At 45.1% G+C, this 13,333-nt stretch overlaps 2 protein-coding genes across 23 annotated transcripts in view; both read right to left on the bottom strand.

Annotated features, from left to right (window-relative positions):
- Nucleotides 1-130: 130 nt before the first annotated feature.
- On the bottom strand, nt 131-8,913 carry LOC127004576 (glutamate receptor ionotropic, delta-1-like). 3 transcript variants are annotated; one of them, XM_050872454.1, is made up of 12 exons: nt 8,772-8,913; nt 7,175-7,480; nt 6,629-6,821; nt 6,403-6,549; nt 6,142-6,277; nt 5,547-5,679; nt 4,735-4,929; nt 3,653-3,826; nt 2,992-3,216; nt 2,639-2,800; nt 2,029-2,194; nt 131-730 (listed from the first exon to the last, which is right to left on the bottom strand). In XM_050872454.1, exons 2-12 carry the CDS (start codon nt 7,409-7,411, stop codon nt 432-434), a joined length of 2,067 nt encoding a protein of 688 aa, XP_050728411.1. In that variant the 5' UTR covers nt 7,412-7,480; nt 8,772-8,913; the 3' UTR covers nt 131-431. The 3 variants fall into 3 exon arrangements, with proteins under 3 accessions (XP_050728411.1, XP_050728410.1, XP_050728412.1); XM_050872453.1 differs by lacking the exon at nt 8,772-8,913 and adding an exon at nt 7,605-8,224; XM_050872455.1 differs by lacking the exon at nt 8,772-8,913 and adding an exon at nt 7,605-8,223 and having other exon boundaries at nt 2,015-2,194.
- A 3,389-nt stretch (nt 8,914-12,302) lies between these two features.
- The window catches only part of LOC127004572 (transcriptional repressor p66-alpha-like), a 158,195-nt gene continuing 157,164 nt past the window's right edge, over nt 12,303-13,333 (bottom strand). For all 20 annotated transcript variants that reach the window (XM_050872424.1, XM_050872421.1, XM_050872440.1 and 17 more), the window contains one exon: nt 12,303-13,333. This exon is cut by the window's right edge and continues 1,398 nt beyond it. The gene's annotated coding sequence lies outside the window, so the exon portion shown is untranslated.

The raw sequence follows: 13,333 nt of genomic DNA, 5'->3' as shown, positions 1-13,333 counted from the left end.
ATGATTGAGAAAGGGCGGCGACGAGTGTCAGTTCCGCATCTCTCTCTCTCTCTCTCTCTCTCTCTCTGGAAGCTGTAAAAAAAACATCGAAGACCGTGATAAAAAAACTATTCATATAATATATGCTTTATTCTTCCTACACACAAAAAAAAATTAAATAAATAAACGCCGAAACTAAAGACGGGAGTGTCATATAAAAGCCTACGAAAAGAAAACATTATATAATCCTTACTATCTCATGTAGAAACTCAAAAATAATACAACTCTGGGAAAACCAATGTAACGAAGGGGAGACTAAACCAAAGCTGACACATCGCGCCATCTGTCTTCCAAATATGTCGAGGTCGGTCTGGTGTGGGCTCCGCGGGTCCTTTCCTCCCCTCTGCTCTGCCACACGGTCCCAACGCCTGTCTCTTCCTCTCATATGTAAACTATAGGTAACATATGAGAGGAAAAAGTAGGTGTTGGGACTGTGTGGCGGAGCAGAAGGGAGAAATGGACCCGCGGGAGCCAACGCCCAAACGGACTCGACAATTTGGTTTCACTCCCAGCCTTTGCCGCGAGCCCTGGCCGCCGACACGCCCCGCACCACCAGCTCGCAGGCGAAGGTGAGGGCGGAGAGCAGGAGTCCCGCGCCGCACACCATGAACACGCCCTGCAGGTGGTAGGTGGTCAGCGTCAGGTCCCCCGTCGACGCCACCTCCTTCAGCCCACGTTCCTCCGCCGCCGCCTGCGTCAGGACAGCGCGATACAAAAATGTGAGGTAAAGTTGGGAACATATACGCTATAGCTACGCGTGGCATCGGTGCTCATCTCCGCCGCATTAGCCCTTGAGCCTGTTGTGTGAAGAACCTATTACCCCGGGACCAGCGTTGCCATATTATCGTGCTCACCACATCGTATTTATTACTTTTAAGCCTCAAACTCTCGTACCCACACAAATAACGATAGAAAATTGAAGTTAGCGTTAAAACTCCTAATTATTGATGTTTGTTTGTTTGTTTTTGCTATAGTTATTGGTCAGAAACTACGAAAATGCAATGCGATAAGTACGATAATTTGGCAACGCTGCTCGGGACACAGGGCTAACATGACATCCGGGTTACCACAGTTTGCCTTCGCCAGGTTTCCCCAGATACCTATTACAAAAACCAAGGTCATTTATTTGCCTTTCACGACGAATAATATTATCGTGTCCCTATGAATTTTAAGGAGAGTGAGTAAACATATGCTATTCTGAAACACCGTGGAAGGCCTCTCATGGAATGAACCTGAAAAATCTGCGGTCTTTGAAAATTGATTATAGGCCTACTTCAGCGCTGCCACACGAGACTAGAGCCATATTAATAAACTTTTCGGCTCCCAAGTGCACACATTTGACAAGGCTTTCGTAGGAGTTTGGGGCAATTCCAGGGGTAGATAGTTTTATGACACTGGTGGTGGTAGTTTGACCATTCTTCTGTGCCATGAACTTAAAAAAAACATTCATGAGAACCCGACTGATCTTTTTGGCCTTCGAAAATAGTTGATGTGAGAAGCAGAAACGTCTAAGCATACCACCCTTATAGACGCCTCAATTACAGAAGGAGAGGTGTCTGGGTAAATCTTAAGAATAGCGGCTCCTAGCGGATGCGCGTTTAGGGCACGGTGTGGTGGTAATTACATTTCTAGCGCGTACGACGGGGTTTTGACAAGCGGACAGGCGTGTTTATGTCACATGGGGTGGTGTATTTTTCCGCGCGAGCTCTTCCCTTTCTTCACCCCGGAGCTCGCAGTCTCATCGCCCATCGACTTAAAAGATATCATGAGGCCAGCGTGGAAAAATACACCCCTTGTGACATAAACACGCCTGTCCGCTTGTCAAAACCCCGTCGTACGTGCTAGAAATGTTGTAATTACCACCATACCGTGCCCTAAATCCACACCCGCTAGGAGCCGATATTCCTAAGATTTACCGCTGTCTGGATAATCTTAACCAGGATCAACAGAGAAGAATCCTGCTCTTAATACTAACGGCGGCTTTCCTACGTGTGGCCAGCGTGTGCTCCTGGATGAGGTCGTTGAGCCACTTGTCCACCAGCCCGGCCTCCAGCAGCCGCCGCAGCACCCGATCGAAGAGCCGTTTGAGGGGCGAGCCTTTCTGCAGGGCGAACCCGGTGTCGGCGGGGAAGAAGCGGTCCTGGGCCATGTAAACCTGAGGTGAGAGAGAGAGAGAGAGAGAGAGAGAGAGAGAGAGAGAGGGGGGGGGGGGGGATTATTTTAAACTATCACTGATGTTCTAGCTTATGTCATTTCGTTTTTAATCATCTATACGCATCCCAACCATCCATTACCAATTAAGTTTAACCACCATCTATTACCAACCAACTTACCTACCTACCTACCATCCATTATTAACAACAATTTACCCATTACTACCAACCCTTTCCCAACCATCATATAACCAGGACTACCACCAATACACCATTCAATACCAACCATCAACCAACCATAACCAACTACCCTCTCCACAGTGTTACCATTATATCATTCACTACCATCCATCATCTACACAGTATTACAAAACCATCAACCAACCATCAACAATACGTCACCCATCACCAACCAGCATCCCCCATCACCACCCTCCATCACCAACCTGCGTGTCACCGTTCCTGTCGATGAAGTGCATGGCCACGGCGTCCCTGAGGTAGGTGCTGAAGGAGATGAAGGCGAAGGGCTCGTCCAGCGCCTTCTGGATGCAGGGGACGAGGCCGCTGCAGAAGGTGAGGCCCTTGAAGATCTCCTGATAGAGTGGCACCTGCAAGGAAATGACGAAAGATATTAATAGATAGATAGATAGAAATAGATAAGATAAAGATAGATAGACCGATAGAAAGAGATAGATAGGCAGAAAGAGATAGTTAGATAGATAAAGAGAGAGCTGGTTAAATAGACATAGAAAGAGATCGTTAGACAGAGAGAGAGAGAGAGAGAGTTACATCTACGCACATCACTCGTCTTGAAGAGCTGGTAGTCCGCCGCCCCGAAGTCGTTGATGCCCCACTTGAAGTCTGAGCGGATTAAGTCGTCCAGGGTCTCCAGCGTCGGGGAGTAGGCGGGCACGGTGAGGAAGGCGGTGAGGTTCCCGACGAAGGACACGGCGGCCACAAGACACAGCAGGAGCCACGACGCCACGAACACGCGCACGGGAGTCGGACGAGGCCACTGGCGACTCTGGGGGCAGGGAGGAACGAAGGAAGGAGTGATCGGGAGAGGAATAGCTGTAGAAAGAACCGCCGGTGGGACTCGAACGTGATCACATACTATGCATTAATCACTCACTCACCCCTCAGCCATTGCTCCGCGCCGACGAAAAAAAAGAAAAATTGTTCTACATCGCCATTCAATAATAAAATTTTAAAAACGTGAAAACTAACCACGAAAAAAAAAAAATCGACGTAAATTGCACATGTTGAGACAAATTTACTCTCTGGTAAGGACTTCTTCTTCATCTTCATCTTCATCTTCATCTTCTTTTTCTTTTTCTTTTTCTTTTTCTTCTTCTTCTTTTTCTTGCTGTGATTCCATGTTTGTCCAGTATAAGTAGTTCGTGTTTGCTCTTAAAATTATCGTACTTCACACACACACACACACACACACACACACACACCTGGCAGACCAAGGCGGCGAAGGTGTGGAAGACGGCGTCGGGCATGGAGGCGGGGCTGTCTGAGAGGCGGCGGAGGAGCCAGAGCAGCGGCCCCGACAGGAGGAGAACCGCCCCGAGGCTGGCCCAAACACCCCCGCCGAAGGGCCTCACGACGGCCTGCCACTGAGGGAGAGGCTGCGCAGGGGAGAGAGAAGAGAGGGGGAGGAATGGGAATGTGAACGGATAAGGAAGTAACGAATGAAGGAAGAAAGGATGGAGCGATTGATGGATAGATAGAGAGATGCAAGGAAAGAAGGAGAGAGCGGAGGAATGAGAATATGAATGGATAAGGAAGTAATGAAGAGAGGAAGAAGGATAGGATGAGAGGAAGGATGATTGGATTGAGGGATGCAAGGAAGAAAGGAAAAAAGAATAGATGGAAAGAATAAAGGAAGGAAGGAGGAAGTAGAGGGAAAAATAGAGAAAACAAAAGAAGGATACAGGAAAGAACAAAGGAGGAGGATGAAAAGGTACAGAAATGAAAAAAAGAACAAAAATATATAAATGTGAAAGAAGAAGTTAGGGAGTAAAATCAATGACAGACAGAAAAAAATACATACCAAAACTGAAGACTAAAAATACAGGAAAAGTAGCAAGAAAACAATCATATTAAGCCACAGTGAAGAAAGTGAAAAAAAAAGAAGAAAAAGGAGGAAAATCAATGACAGACGGACAGAAAAAAAGAAAGTCCCAAAACTGAGGCGTAAAAAAATAAAATAAAAATAAATAAATGGAAGCTCAAGACAACCATCATGACAAAACACAGTGAATGACATCGAACACATCATCACCACCCCCTTGTCAACCACCAGCCCAGCGTTGCCATATTATCGTATTCACCACATCGTATTTATTATTTTTAATCCTCAAACTCTCGTACCTACACAAATAACGATAGAAAATTGAAGTTAGCGTTAAAACTCCTATTTATTGATGTTTGTTTGTTTGTTTTTGCTATAGTTATTGGTCAGAAACTACGAAAATGCAATGCGATAAGTACGATAATTTGGCATGCTGCACCACCACCACCACCACCTCCTCACCTTGGGCTTACTGGTGACGAAGGTGAGGGGCTCCAGCAGGTACCCGATGGAGAAGTCAATTATTACCTCCCGCTCCGCCACCACGCTCAGGTCGAGGGAGAAGTCGGCGAGGCGGTGCTGCACTTCGCCCACCACCCCCGTGAAGTTCCCCGGAGAAGACTCGAAGCCCCAAAAGCCGTCCGCGGGCTCGAACACCTGCGGAAGGGATACAGAGTGGAAAATAAAGACGGAAAAGAGATGAGTTAAGGTGATTGCTCATAGTTACGGGTCATGAATTCTACAGCCTGTATTCTTCATCGTATCGGCGGCACCTCAGTTCGCCAGTTTGAAAAGGCCTCTCGTAGAAGTAGAAGAAAATAAAGACGGAAAAGAGATGAGTTAAGGTGACTGCTCATAGTTAAGTGTCATAAATTTTACAGCCCGTATTCTTCAGCGTATTGTCGTCACCTCAGTTCCCCAGTTTCAAAGGCCTCTCGTAGAAGTAGAAGAAAATAAAGACGGAAAAGAGATGAGTTAAGGTGACTGCTCATAGTTAAGTGTTAAAAATTCTACAGCCCGTATTTTTCATCGTATCGGCGGCACCTCAGTTCGTCAATCTGAAAAACCTCTCGCACTAGAAGCTGTTGGGGTTTTCATGGACTGTTTTGTGATGCTAGTGATAGTTTTACCCGACTTCTGCACCATGGACGGAAAAATCACCACCCATGAAAACCCGGTTAATCTTTTCTGTGGCCTTTGGAAGTAATCGTTTAAAAATATGACCCAAGCTACGACTCGTCCCCCACAGCACCACTGGTCCCCCCACAACACACCTGGTAAGTAAAATTGTAGGTCTCGGAGATGGCGTCCACGATCCGCTTGTCCAGACAGTCCTGCATGTCGAGGGGCTCCGTGCTGCTGCCGGAGAGGTAGTGGTTGAAGGGCGGGAAGTGGAGGGTCACGGCTCTGCGGGGGATGATTGGAAGGGAAGGAGTTAGTGCTGGAGGAGGAGGAACATAGCCCCAACGAGGAGGACCACCGCAGCCATCCCCACCACGACGATGCAAAGGACCATGAAGCTGAGATCGATGAAAAGCGCGAGCGTGACGGCGATCCGAAGAAGGATACGGAGACTCATAGAACGAAACGCTATGATGATATTATTACTACTACTATTATTATCACTATTATCATCATCAGTACCATTATACTGGTTCTGCGGGCGGGCGGCTACACATCCACCACCTCAGCTGCCCCCCAAAACAAAATAACATCACTATAAAAGCACTATTCCAAAACTACCATCAGCAACACAATGACATAACGATAACAACACGGTCAACACTATTTCCACAACTACCACCACCAAAACGTCACCATAACGCCACTATTCCTACACCCACCGTCACCACCGCCACACTCCCTCACCTGAAGCGTCGCCCGTTGAGGTCTTGGAAGAGGTCGGGGAAAAGCGGGTCGTCGGGGCGGTGCAGTCCCTTGCCGCGCCGCCACTCATTGCGCTGCGTCACCTCAGCCTCCCCGCCGCGGCAGAACGGGCAAGTGGCTGAGGAAGACCGGAATAGTTGTTGTAGTAGTTAAAGACCCAGAGAGGCTACATACAGGTGAAGGATAGAGGAAGTTATCAAAGAGCTAGTCAAGTTAGTAGTCCCAGCGCTGCTTTTAACGTACCGTAGAGATCAAGAGCGAAGGGTGCGGAGTGGACGAGGTAGAGGGTGTTGTAGGCCTTGAGGAGCGGCTGCGAGTCTCTCAAGGCCGCGCTGCTCAAGTCACGGCCGCTGTAGATGACGAAGAACCGCTCAGCCCCGGGAAACCAGTCTGCGGGGGGAGGAGACGACGAAGGTTATACTACTACTAATAATGATAATAATACCACTACTGCAATACATCCACCAACCTGTCGTCGGGATAACCTCCACGGCCCTAGCTATGAGAGGCAGGGGCGCCAGCAGGCAGTAGGCGACGCAGTAGGTGCCGGGGGCGATTGGGGAACGGCCAGGCGGGTGAACCGGAAGTATGGGCGGCGGTGAGCTTACGAGGAAGAGCTCCAGGTGGTAAGACAGGTAAGACGAGGTGATGACCCGTGACACCTGCAGAGGAGAAGGAGGAGATATAAGAGACTTGCTAAGATTTTCAGCGCTTGTCAAGAGAAAGAAGAACAATATGACAAATGCTTTTAAAACGACGTAATGAAATCTAGAAAATAATAACAATAGCAGATAAAAAGAGAAAGGGAGCTGATAAAATATTTCATTAACAACATCTGACAGAAAGAGAAGAAAAACAAATAGGAGAAAAGAGTGTGGGTGTAAAAAAGAATATACGAAAAGACACAAGCAAGCAAGGAAGAGAATGGGAAATATAGGGACGGAGGAACACTAAAAAAAAAAAATACCAACTTTATGTCCCAGGAGTGCAAAAGTTCATATTCTCCCTCACTCACAGCTTCCAGCATCCCGTGAGAGGTCTCGGCTGTAAGAAGGACGGGAAGGCATGGGTTGAGGGGGCCGCTGAAGAAGAGAGACGTGATGAAGCTGGCCACCACCTCTTTCACCTCCTCCTCCTCCCACACCCCTTTTCTCATCACATTCCTTCCTAGCACCCCTTTCACCGCCTCTACCCGCCCATCCATCTCCTCTCGCTTCAATTCCTTCCGAGCAGTCGCCGTGTTGCCTTCCATTTCGCCCACAACGCCAACGGGAGAGCCATAGACGCAGAAGGCCGCCAGCAGAGCCACCACAGGACACCGCTGGAAGGGATTAAGAGAGGCTACGAAGATGAGTTCTGTCGATGTTAGTCTGAGGCTATGATTGTACGGTTGAAAATAAGAACCGTATCAACTGAACTAGTAAATTCCACGTATATAAGCTCACCATGACGGCTAGGCTAGTTTGGTGATGGTGTCTGTCTGGCGAGGTGAAACTGATTTACCAACTCGATCTAACTTCCCCACAACTCGACTGACTCTCACCAGCTCCTTCCTTCCTCCTCCCTGACCCTCAAGTGAATCATTATATATATTACTTCGCCCGTCCAACCTCCTCTCCTCGTCACCTCATTTCTTGGTAAATCTCTATATCGTGGCGGCGTGTGTAGAAATGTCATTAGTGGACGTGACATTTTTTTCTCCAATCTTAAGCTATGAAATCTAAAACGGAAATATGAATCTGTTATTGCCGTAATGGCGTAATGAGTGAATCTACTGCGTGTTCCCGTCTGACACGCTTCTCGCTGCCCCCCTCCGTGCAGTCCCCGGCAAACTGTCTCTCAATTACGTTCGTTGAGAAATGCATGACGACTCCGCGCAAGTACTCAGTAAGACTCTCCGGCAAAATGTCATACGATAAATTAATGATCTTTGTTAACGAGTTTGACGAGAAAGGTGACGGGATTCGAGCCTTGGAAGATTGATGAAGGCGGACGCTTACTTCAGCCCGAGACCCACATACCAAGACTTCATTATTGCAGCGTTCTTTGTCGTACTTTTAGAACTCTTACGATTAGAACTTCAACACTTAGAACTTTTACTCTTTGGACTCATTACCTTTAGAGCATTACCTTTGTGCTTTTCATATTAATCTTTCCGTGCAGTTTCTCGATTATTGTTTGAGCGAGTCCCTCAGAATCACTTAGTAGCCTAGTACTGTAATTTATGAATCTAAAATTGATTACAGGTATTCACTATCTACTACTACTACAACAACTACTACTACTACTACTACTACTACTACTACTACTACTACTACTGTCAAGTCTGTCATGGATGTATTAAGTGTGTTATACGGATCGAGAGCGAAGGGAACAGGCGCGGATATATTAGCCGGCTTTGTCAGTTTGAGACTAAAGAGATTTTTGAAATATGAGCATGTTGCAATCGATTATTCAACCATTTTTTTAGTGACGTATGAACTGATAAGATTAAAGAGAATAAAGTCCGCCTGTGTTTTCCATCCTGAGGTCACTTTTCGTACAGCTGAAGAGGAGATAAACACCAGCGGGAATAGTGACCAAAGGAACTAGAGTAACAAACACAATATTACCTGAAAGACGTGCGGGGTGTGAGTCCTGCAATAGTCTGTTCACTTAAGTCCGACCCAAGCTGACAACATAAACCTAAGCGTGTTTGCAAGCCGAGTGTTGATTGGCTACTGGTATGGCTTCCAAGTTTTCTTTAACCTCTGTTTGTGGTTATCTCACGCAGCACTTTCTACTAATCTGCACTGTGCTTACGAACACGCTTAGGTTTATGTTGTCAGCTTGGGTCAGACTTAAGTGAACAGACTATAGTAAATAACACTAACCTAACCTTACCTAATCTACCCTAATCTGAAGTGACCTGACCAATTCAAAAGTGGGCGCCACATACCCGCAGAGAGAAGGAAAATATGCGGGGCAGAGAGTGTTGGCGTGCTTACGGGTTCATAGCTTGGCCCCTGGAATGAAATTTAGGCTACTGTATTATTAGAATTTCGTTCATAAGCCGCGGTAAAGTGATCCACTAACCCACGATAGAGTTGCGTAGCTATCTTTACCTTCGTTGCTGTAAACGTCCTCCTGATATTTACCGGCTGGCCACTGCAATGACGTTTTCAGCATTTTAAATTTCATGTGTAATATATGTTCACGGCAAAGTGATTATGGTATACATTAGGATGGGATTGCAGCAGACTACCAACTCACCTTTGACCCAGGAGCACAAGGCAGCCACCATACAAGGCCTTCGTAGTATGATATCCGCCCTTCTTGATATTGCGTGGAATCAGGACACCTCTCCTCCCGAAATTGACCTGTCTTTCGGCCACTTCTCTGGATTCTTTTTAGGAACAGTGAGTAGCGGGATTTTTTATTAGTTTCCATTTTGTTTTTTGCCCTTGAGCTGTCTCCTTTGCTGTAAAAAAAAAATAATAAAAAAAAAAATGGACCCAGAAGCGGCAGCACCCTTTACCGTGGGCACAACTGCGGCCCCAGGGAGCCCCAGGGGTGAAATCCGTCTTGCCCCCGTGGTGAGGTCATTCAGCTGGCCACAACGCATGCTCTCCTCTGTTATGGCTACTCTTACATATATCTTTAGTGCAATATTTTTATCCCCATATTCTCTTCCTTTCCTAAAATCTCCTTGCTCATCGCCTACACTTTCATCGGTTATTTCCGTCACCAATCTCATTTACAACCCTTTAAGTCTCCCGACACATTAATTAAATAAACTTATTACCCTAAAGCTGTTGATAATCCATTTATAATCCTTAAATTTACTACTCCCGACATACTAAGTAATGTTATTCACTTAAAACTGTTCATCATCCCTTTCCTTTCCTTTTAAATGGCAGAGCAATGATTAGCCTACTGAATGATAGCCTCTCTCCTGCCTCCCAGCACCTCACCCTGCCGGCCTGCTTTCATGCTAGATTACATATACCTCTTCGGCTCCATATTTCATCCTTTCTGCCGTGATCCATCAATATCAAGGGGCCTTTCCTACTTTTAGCTTATTGTTCCTTCCTCTATCTCACCCCTCTCTGTGTATAGCCTATGCTCTCTATCGCTTTCATTCATCAATCAAAATTCTGCTTCCACAACCTTTTTTACTCCTCTACATCTACTTTCAACAATGAAGAAAAAATTATGTTTGCTAACGCATTTTTTTTATCCACATTCTCTGTAGCATTTCCTTGTAGGTCTTCCTTTTCTCCTCAACCGCCTCCTATATATCATGTCTTCCATCTTTTTTTTTTCTTTCCTCTTTCACCTATCCTATACCCCACATACTTCTTCCTGTTGAGGCATATGACCACATGTTGCGCCGACTAAACGAAACTTTACAATTTTTCTTCCTGTTGCCCTAACCATCATTCATTCTATCAACATTCCACTTCCAATCATTCACTTTATCAACACCCCACTCAATGCGAATTCCTCACCTACTCTCTCCTGCTCTTCCTCTCTGTATCCAGTCATGCAATCTCACTTCCCAGTTCCTTCCTCCTCCTTATAATCCTCTCGTCTAATACAATCTGCTTCAACCTATTGTCAACAGTTACATAATCTATCAAGCTCCTCTCATTCCCTTGCCCACGTGTAGCCTGACTGTGGATGAACTTCAACTGAAAGGTATTAGTGGGAACAGACCCCACTAGGCAAATTTCTCCACAAGGTATTGCACACTCATTCACTGTCAACATTCCACTTCTATCCTCATTCACTGTCAACATTCCACTTATATCCTCATTCACTTTTCAACACCCCACTTGTTCTCATCCACTCCACACCCCACTTTCCCTTTCATTCACTTCAGTACCTCACTTCCCAACCACACCGCTATTCTCCTCTCATCCAACATTCCCCTTCATATACAAAACACAAGTATGTACTCTTCTTTCATTCCCCCCACCCTCCAGAAAATCAGACTAAACTCCTAGCCAAAATCTCATCTCAGTCTTGCCTTACTTTCCCTTCTCCTTCACTGGGGCCTCACACCCCTGCATTCTTCACAATACGTCTTACCTGTCATCCACATCCTAGGCCACAAATGTCCACACCAATATCTCGCACTCTGCCCTCCTTCTCCCCTCCCCCACCCCTACCAACACTACCACACCTTCCTATGGCTTCTCTACATCATTTCCAGTCACACCTATATCCTAAAACCAAAGCCAATCAACTTGTCAATTATTTATACATACATACCATGCACAGAACCTCCCATAACGCTGAAATCATGTCCAGAACAGAGTGTGGATTAACCTCACGGCTGCCCAGAAATTTGGTGTTTGATATACAAATTGGTGAGTTGGGTAAAAAAAACTCAACCTGCTGCCCTAACAAAGAGAACAAGAGACACCGAAACACAATGCCTCAATACGAAGACACTGAAACAAAAAAATACCCCCAATAAAGAGAGTACAGAAGATGCTGAAACACAATGATGCCCCAATAAAGAGAGAACATAAGACACTGAAACACAATGCCTGAATAAAAAGAAACACTGAAACAAAAAATACCCCCAATAAAGAGAGAACAGATTATGAAACACAATGATGCCCCAATATAAAGAGAACACCAAGCTGAAACCCAATAAATAAAGAGAACAAGAAACACTGCAACACAACAATACCCCAGTAAAAGAGAATGCAAGTTGTGAAAACATGAAAACTGATTACCCAACAAAGGGAAAAACAAAAAGCGAAGCACAATAATAACCCAATTAAAAGAGAAGACACTGAAACACAATGACCAATAAAAAGAAAAGCACACTGAAACACAATAATGCCACAAAAAGAAACAATAATAGCCCAATATAAAGAGAAAGACAATGAAACACAATTATGCCCTAATAAAAAAGAACAGATGCTAAAAAACAAATGTTCTATATTCAAAGTTGTCTTGATACTCCCCTCTTGAAGGAACAACCCATCACACCTAACTGTGGAAGGTAAAAATACTGCAAACTAAACTATGCTGTGCTATGTAAAGAACAGCCTGTGTTATAACATGTCACAGTAATGTTGAGTAAAAAGAAACATGATATACAATATGAAAATCACATTCAGAGGTCGATGAAATAATTGTAAACATTATTTTTCAGATCTTCTTTATTGAAAAAGGCCCTATTATCTTACTTATGAAGTGAAAACACTAGCCTACATGAATCTGAAACTCAGCCATGGCTATGAAAACGGGAGTGATGACAATTATAAGAATTGAACAGATACTTGGAATCCCCTGGAGAGTAGCGAGGCCAGGCACCAGGCCCTCGTACACAAACCAAACACCCCTAATATATTTTAATAAAAATATATATGTATATATATATATAGTTTTATATAAAAAAAATCCCAAGCAATGGCTTCTCATAACCTTGTTCAAATTTTACATCAGAGCATATAAACTTTTACAAAACATCGTACGAACCGTGCAAACAAAGGTCAACCAATACTTTTAGTCTGACTACACTTTATTCTAAAAACTTTGTACTTAACTCAAACTTCTGATAAAAAATAACTTAATGATTCATGACACCACATGATACACTGTACATTATCAACTGGCATTCATCTCTTCGGCAAGTATAATGTGAAGGTGGTGGTTTGTTTGCAAGTCCAATACCAAAGAAAATAACTCTGGGAGGGGAGCCCGGTTCCTGAATAAGCCTCGCCTCACCATTGCTCAGCTCACAGACTAGTGCACTGCCTGTCTGCCTGCCTGCTTGGGTGACACTTTCTACTCCCACTGTAAGGATGTCTGTGCCTCAGCGGATCACAGACTGGTCCAGATCAGCACACTGGTCACTTTGTGCGAGTCTGCCCGCCGTTGTACTGAACGAAAGTCGAAACAAAAATATCACATGAAGAACAAATTATCAGTGCAGGGAAAGTACCTTGTTTGTTGCATTACCGTTTGTGTTACTATTACTCTAATGAAACTAGACCATGCGAGACCCATAGATGCAGCCAGGAGACAGCTAAAGCACACGCCATGCAGGGCACTCCGCTCACTGTCTCACGAAATCCTACAACTATGTAACAATACAGATTAATGGTGAAGAAAGGATGTTCCCTTGCACCATAATGGACAACAAATGACAACATAAATAAATTAGGGATGT

This window comes from Eriocheir sinensis, chromosome 28 (genome assembly GCF_024679095.1).
Source record: "Eriocheir sinensis breed Jianghai 21 chromosome 28, ASM2467909v1, whole genome shotgun sequence".
In the NCBI taxonomy this organism is placed as follows: Eukaryota; Metazoa; Arthropoda; class Malacostraca; order Decapoda; family Varunidae; genus Eriocheir; species Eriocheir sinensis.
This window is presented reverse-complemented; position numbering and strand designations above follow the sequence as displayed.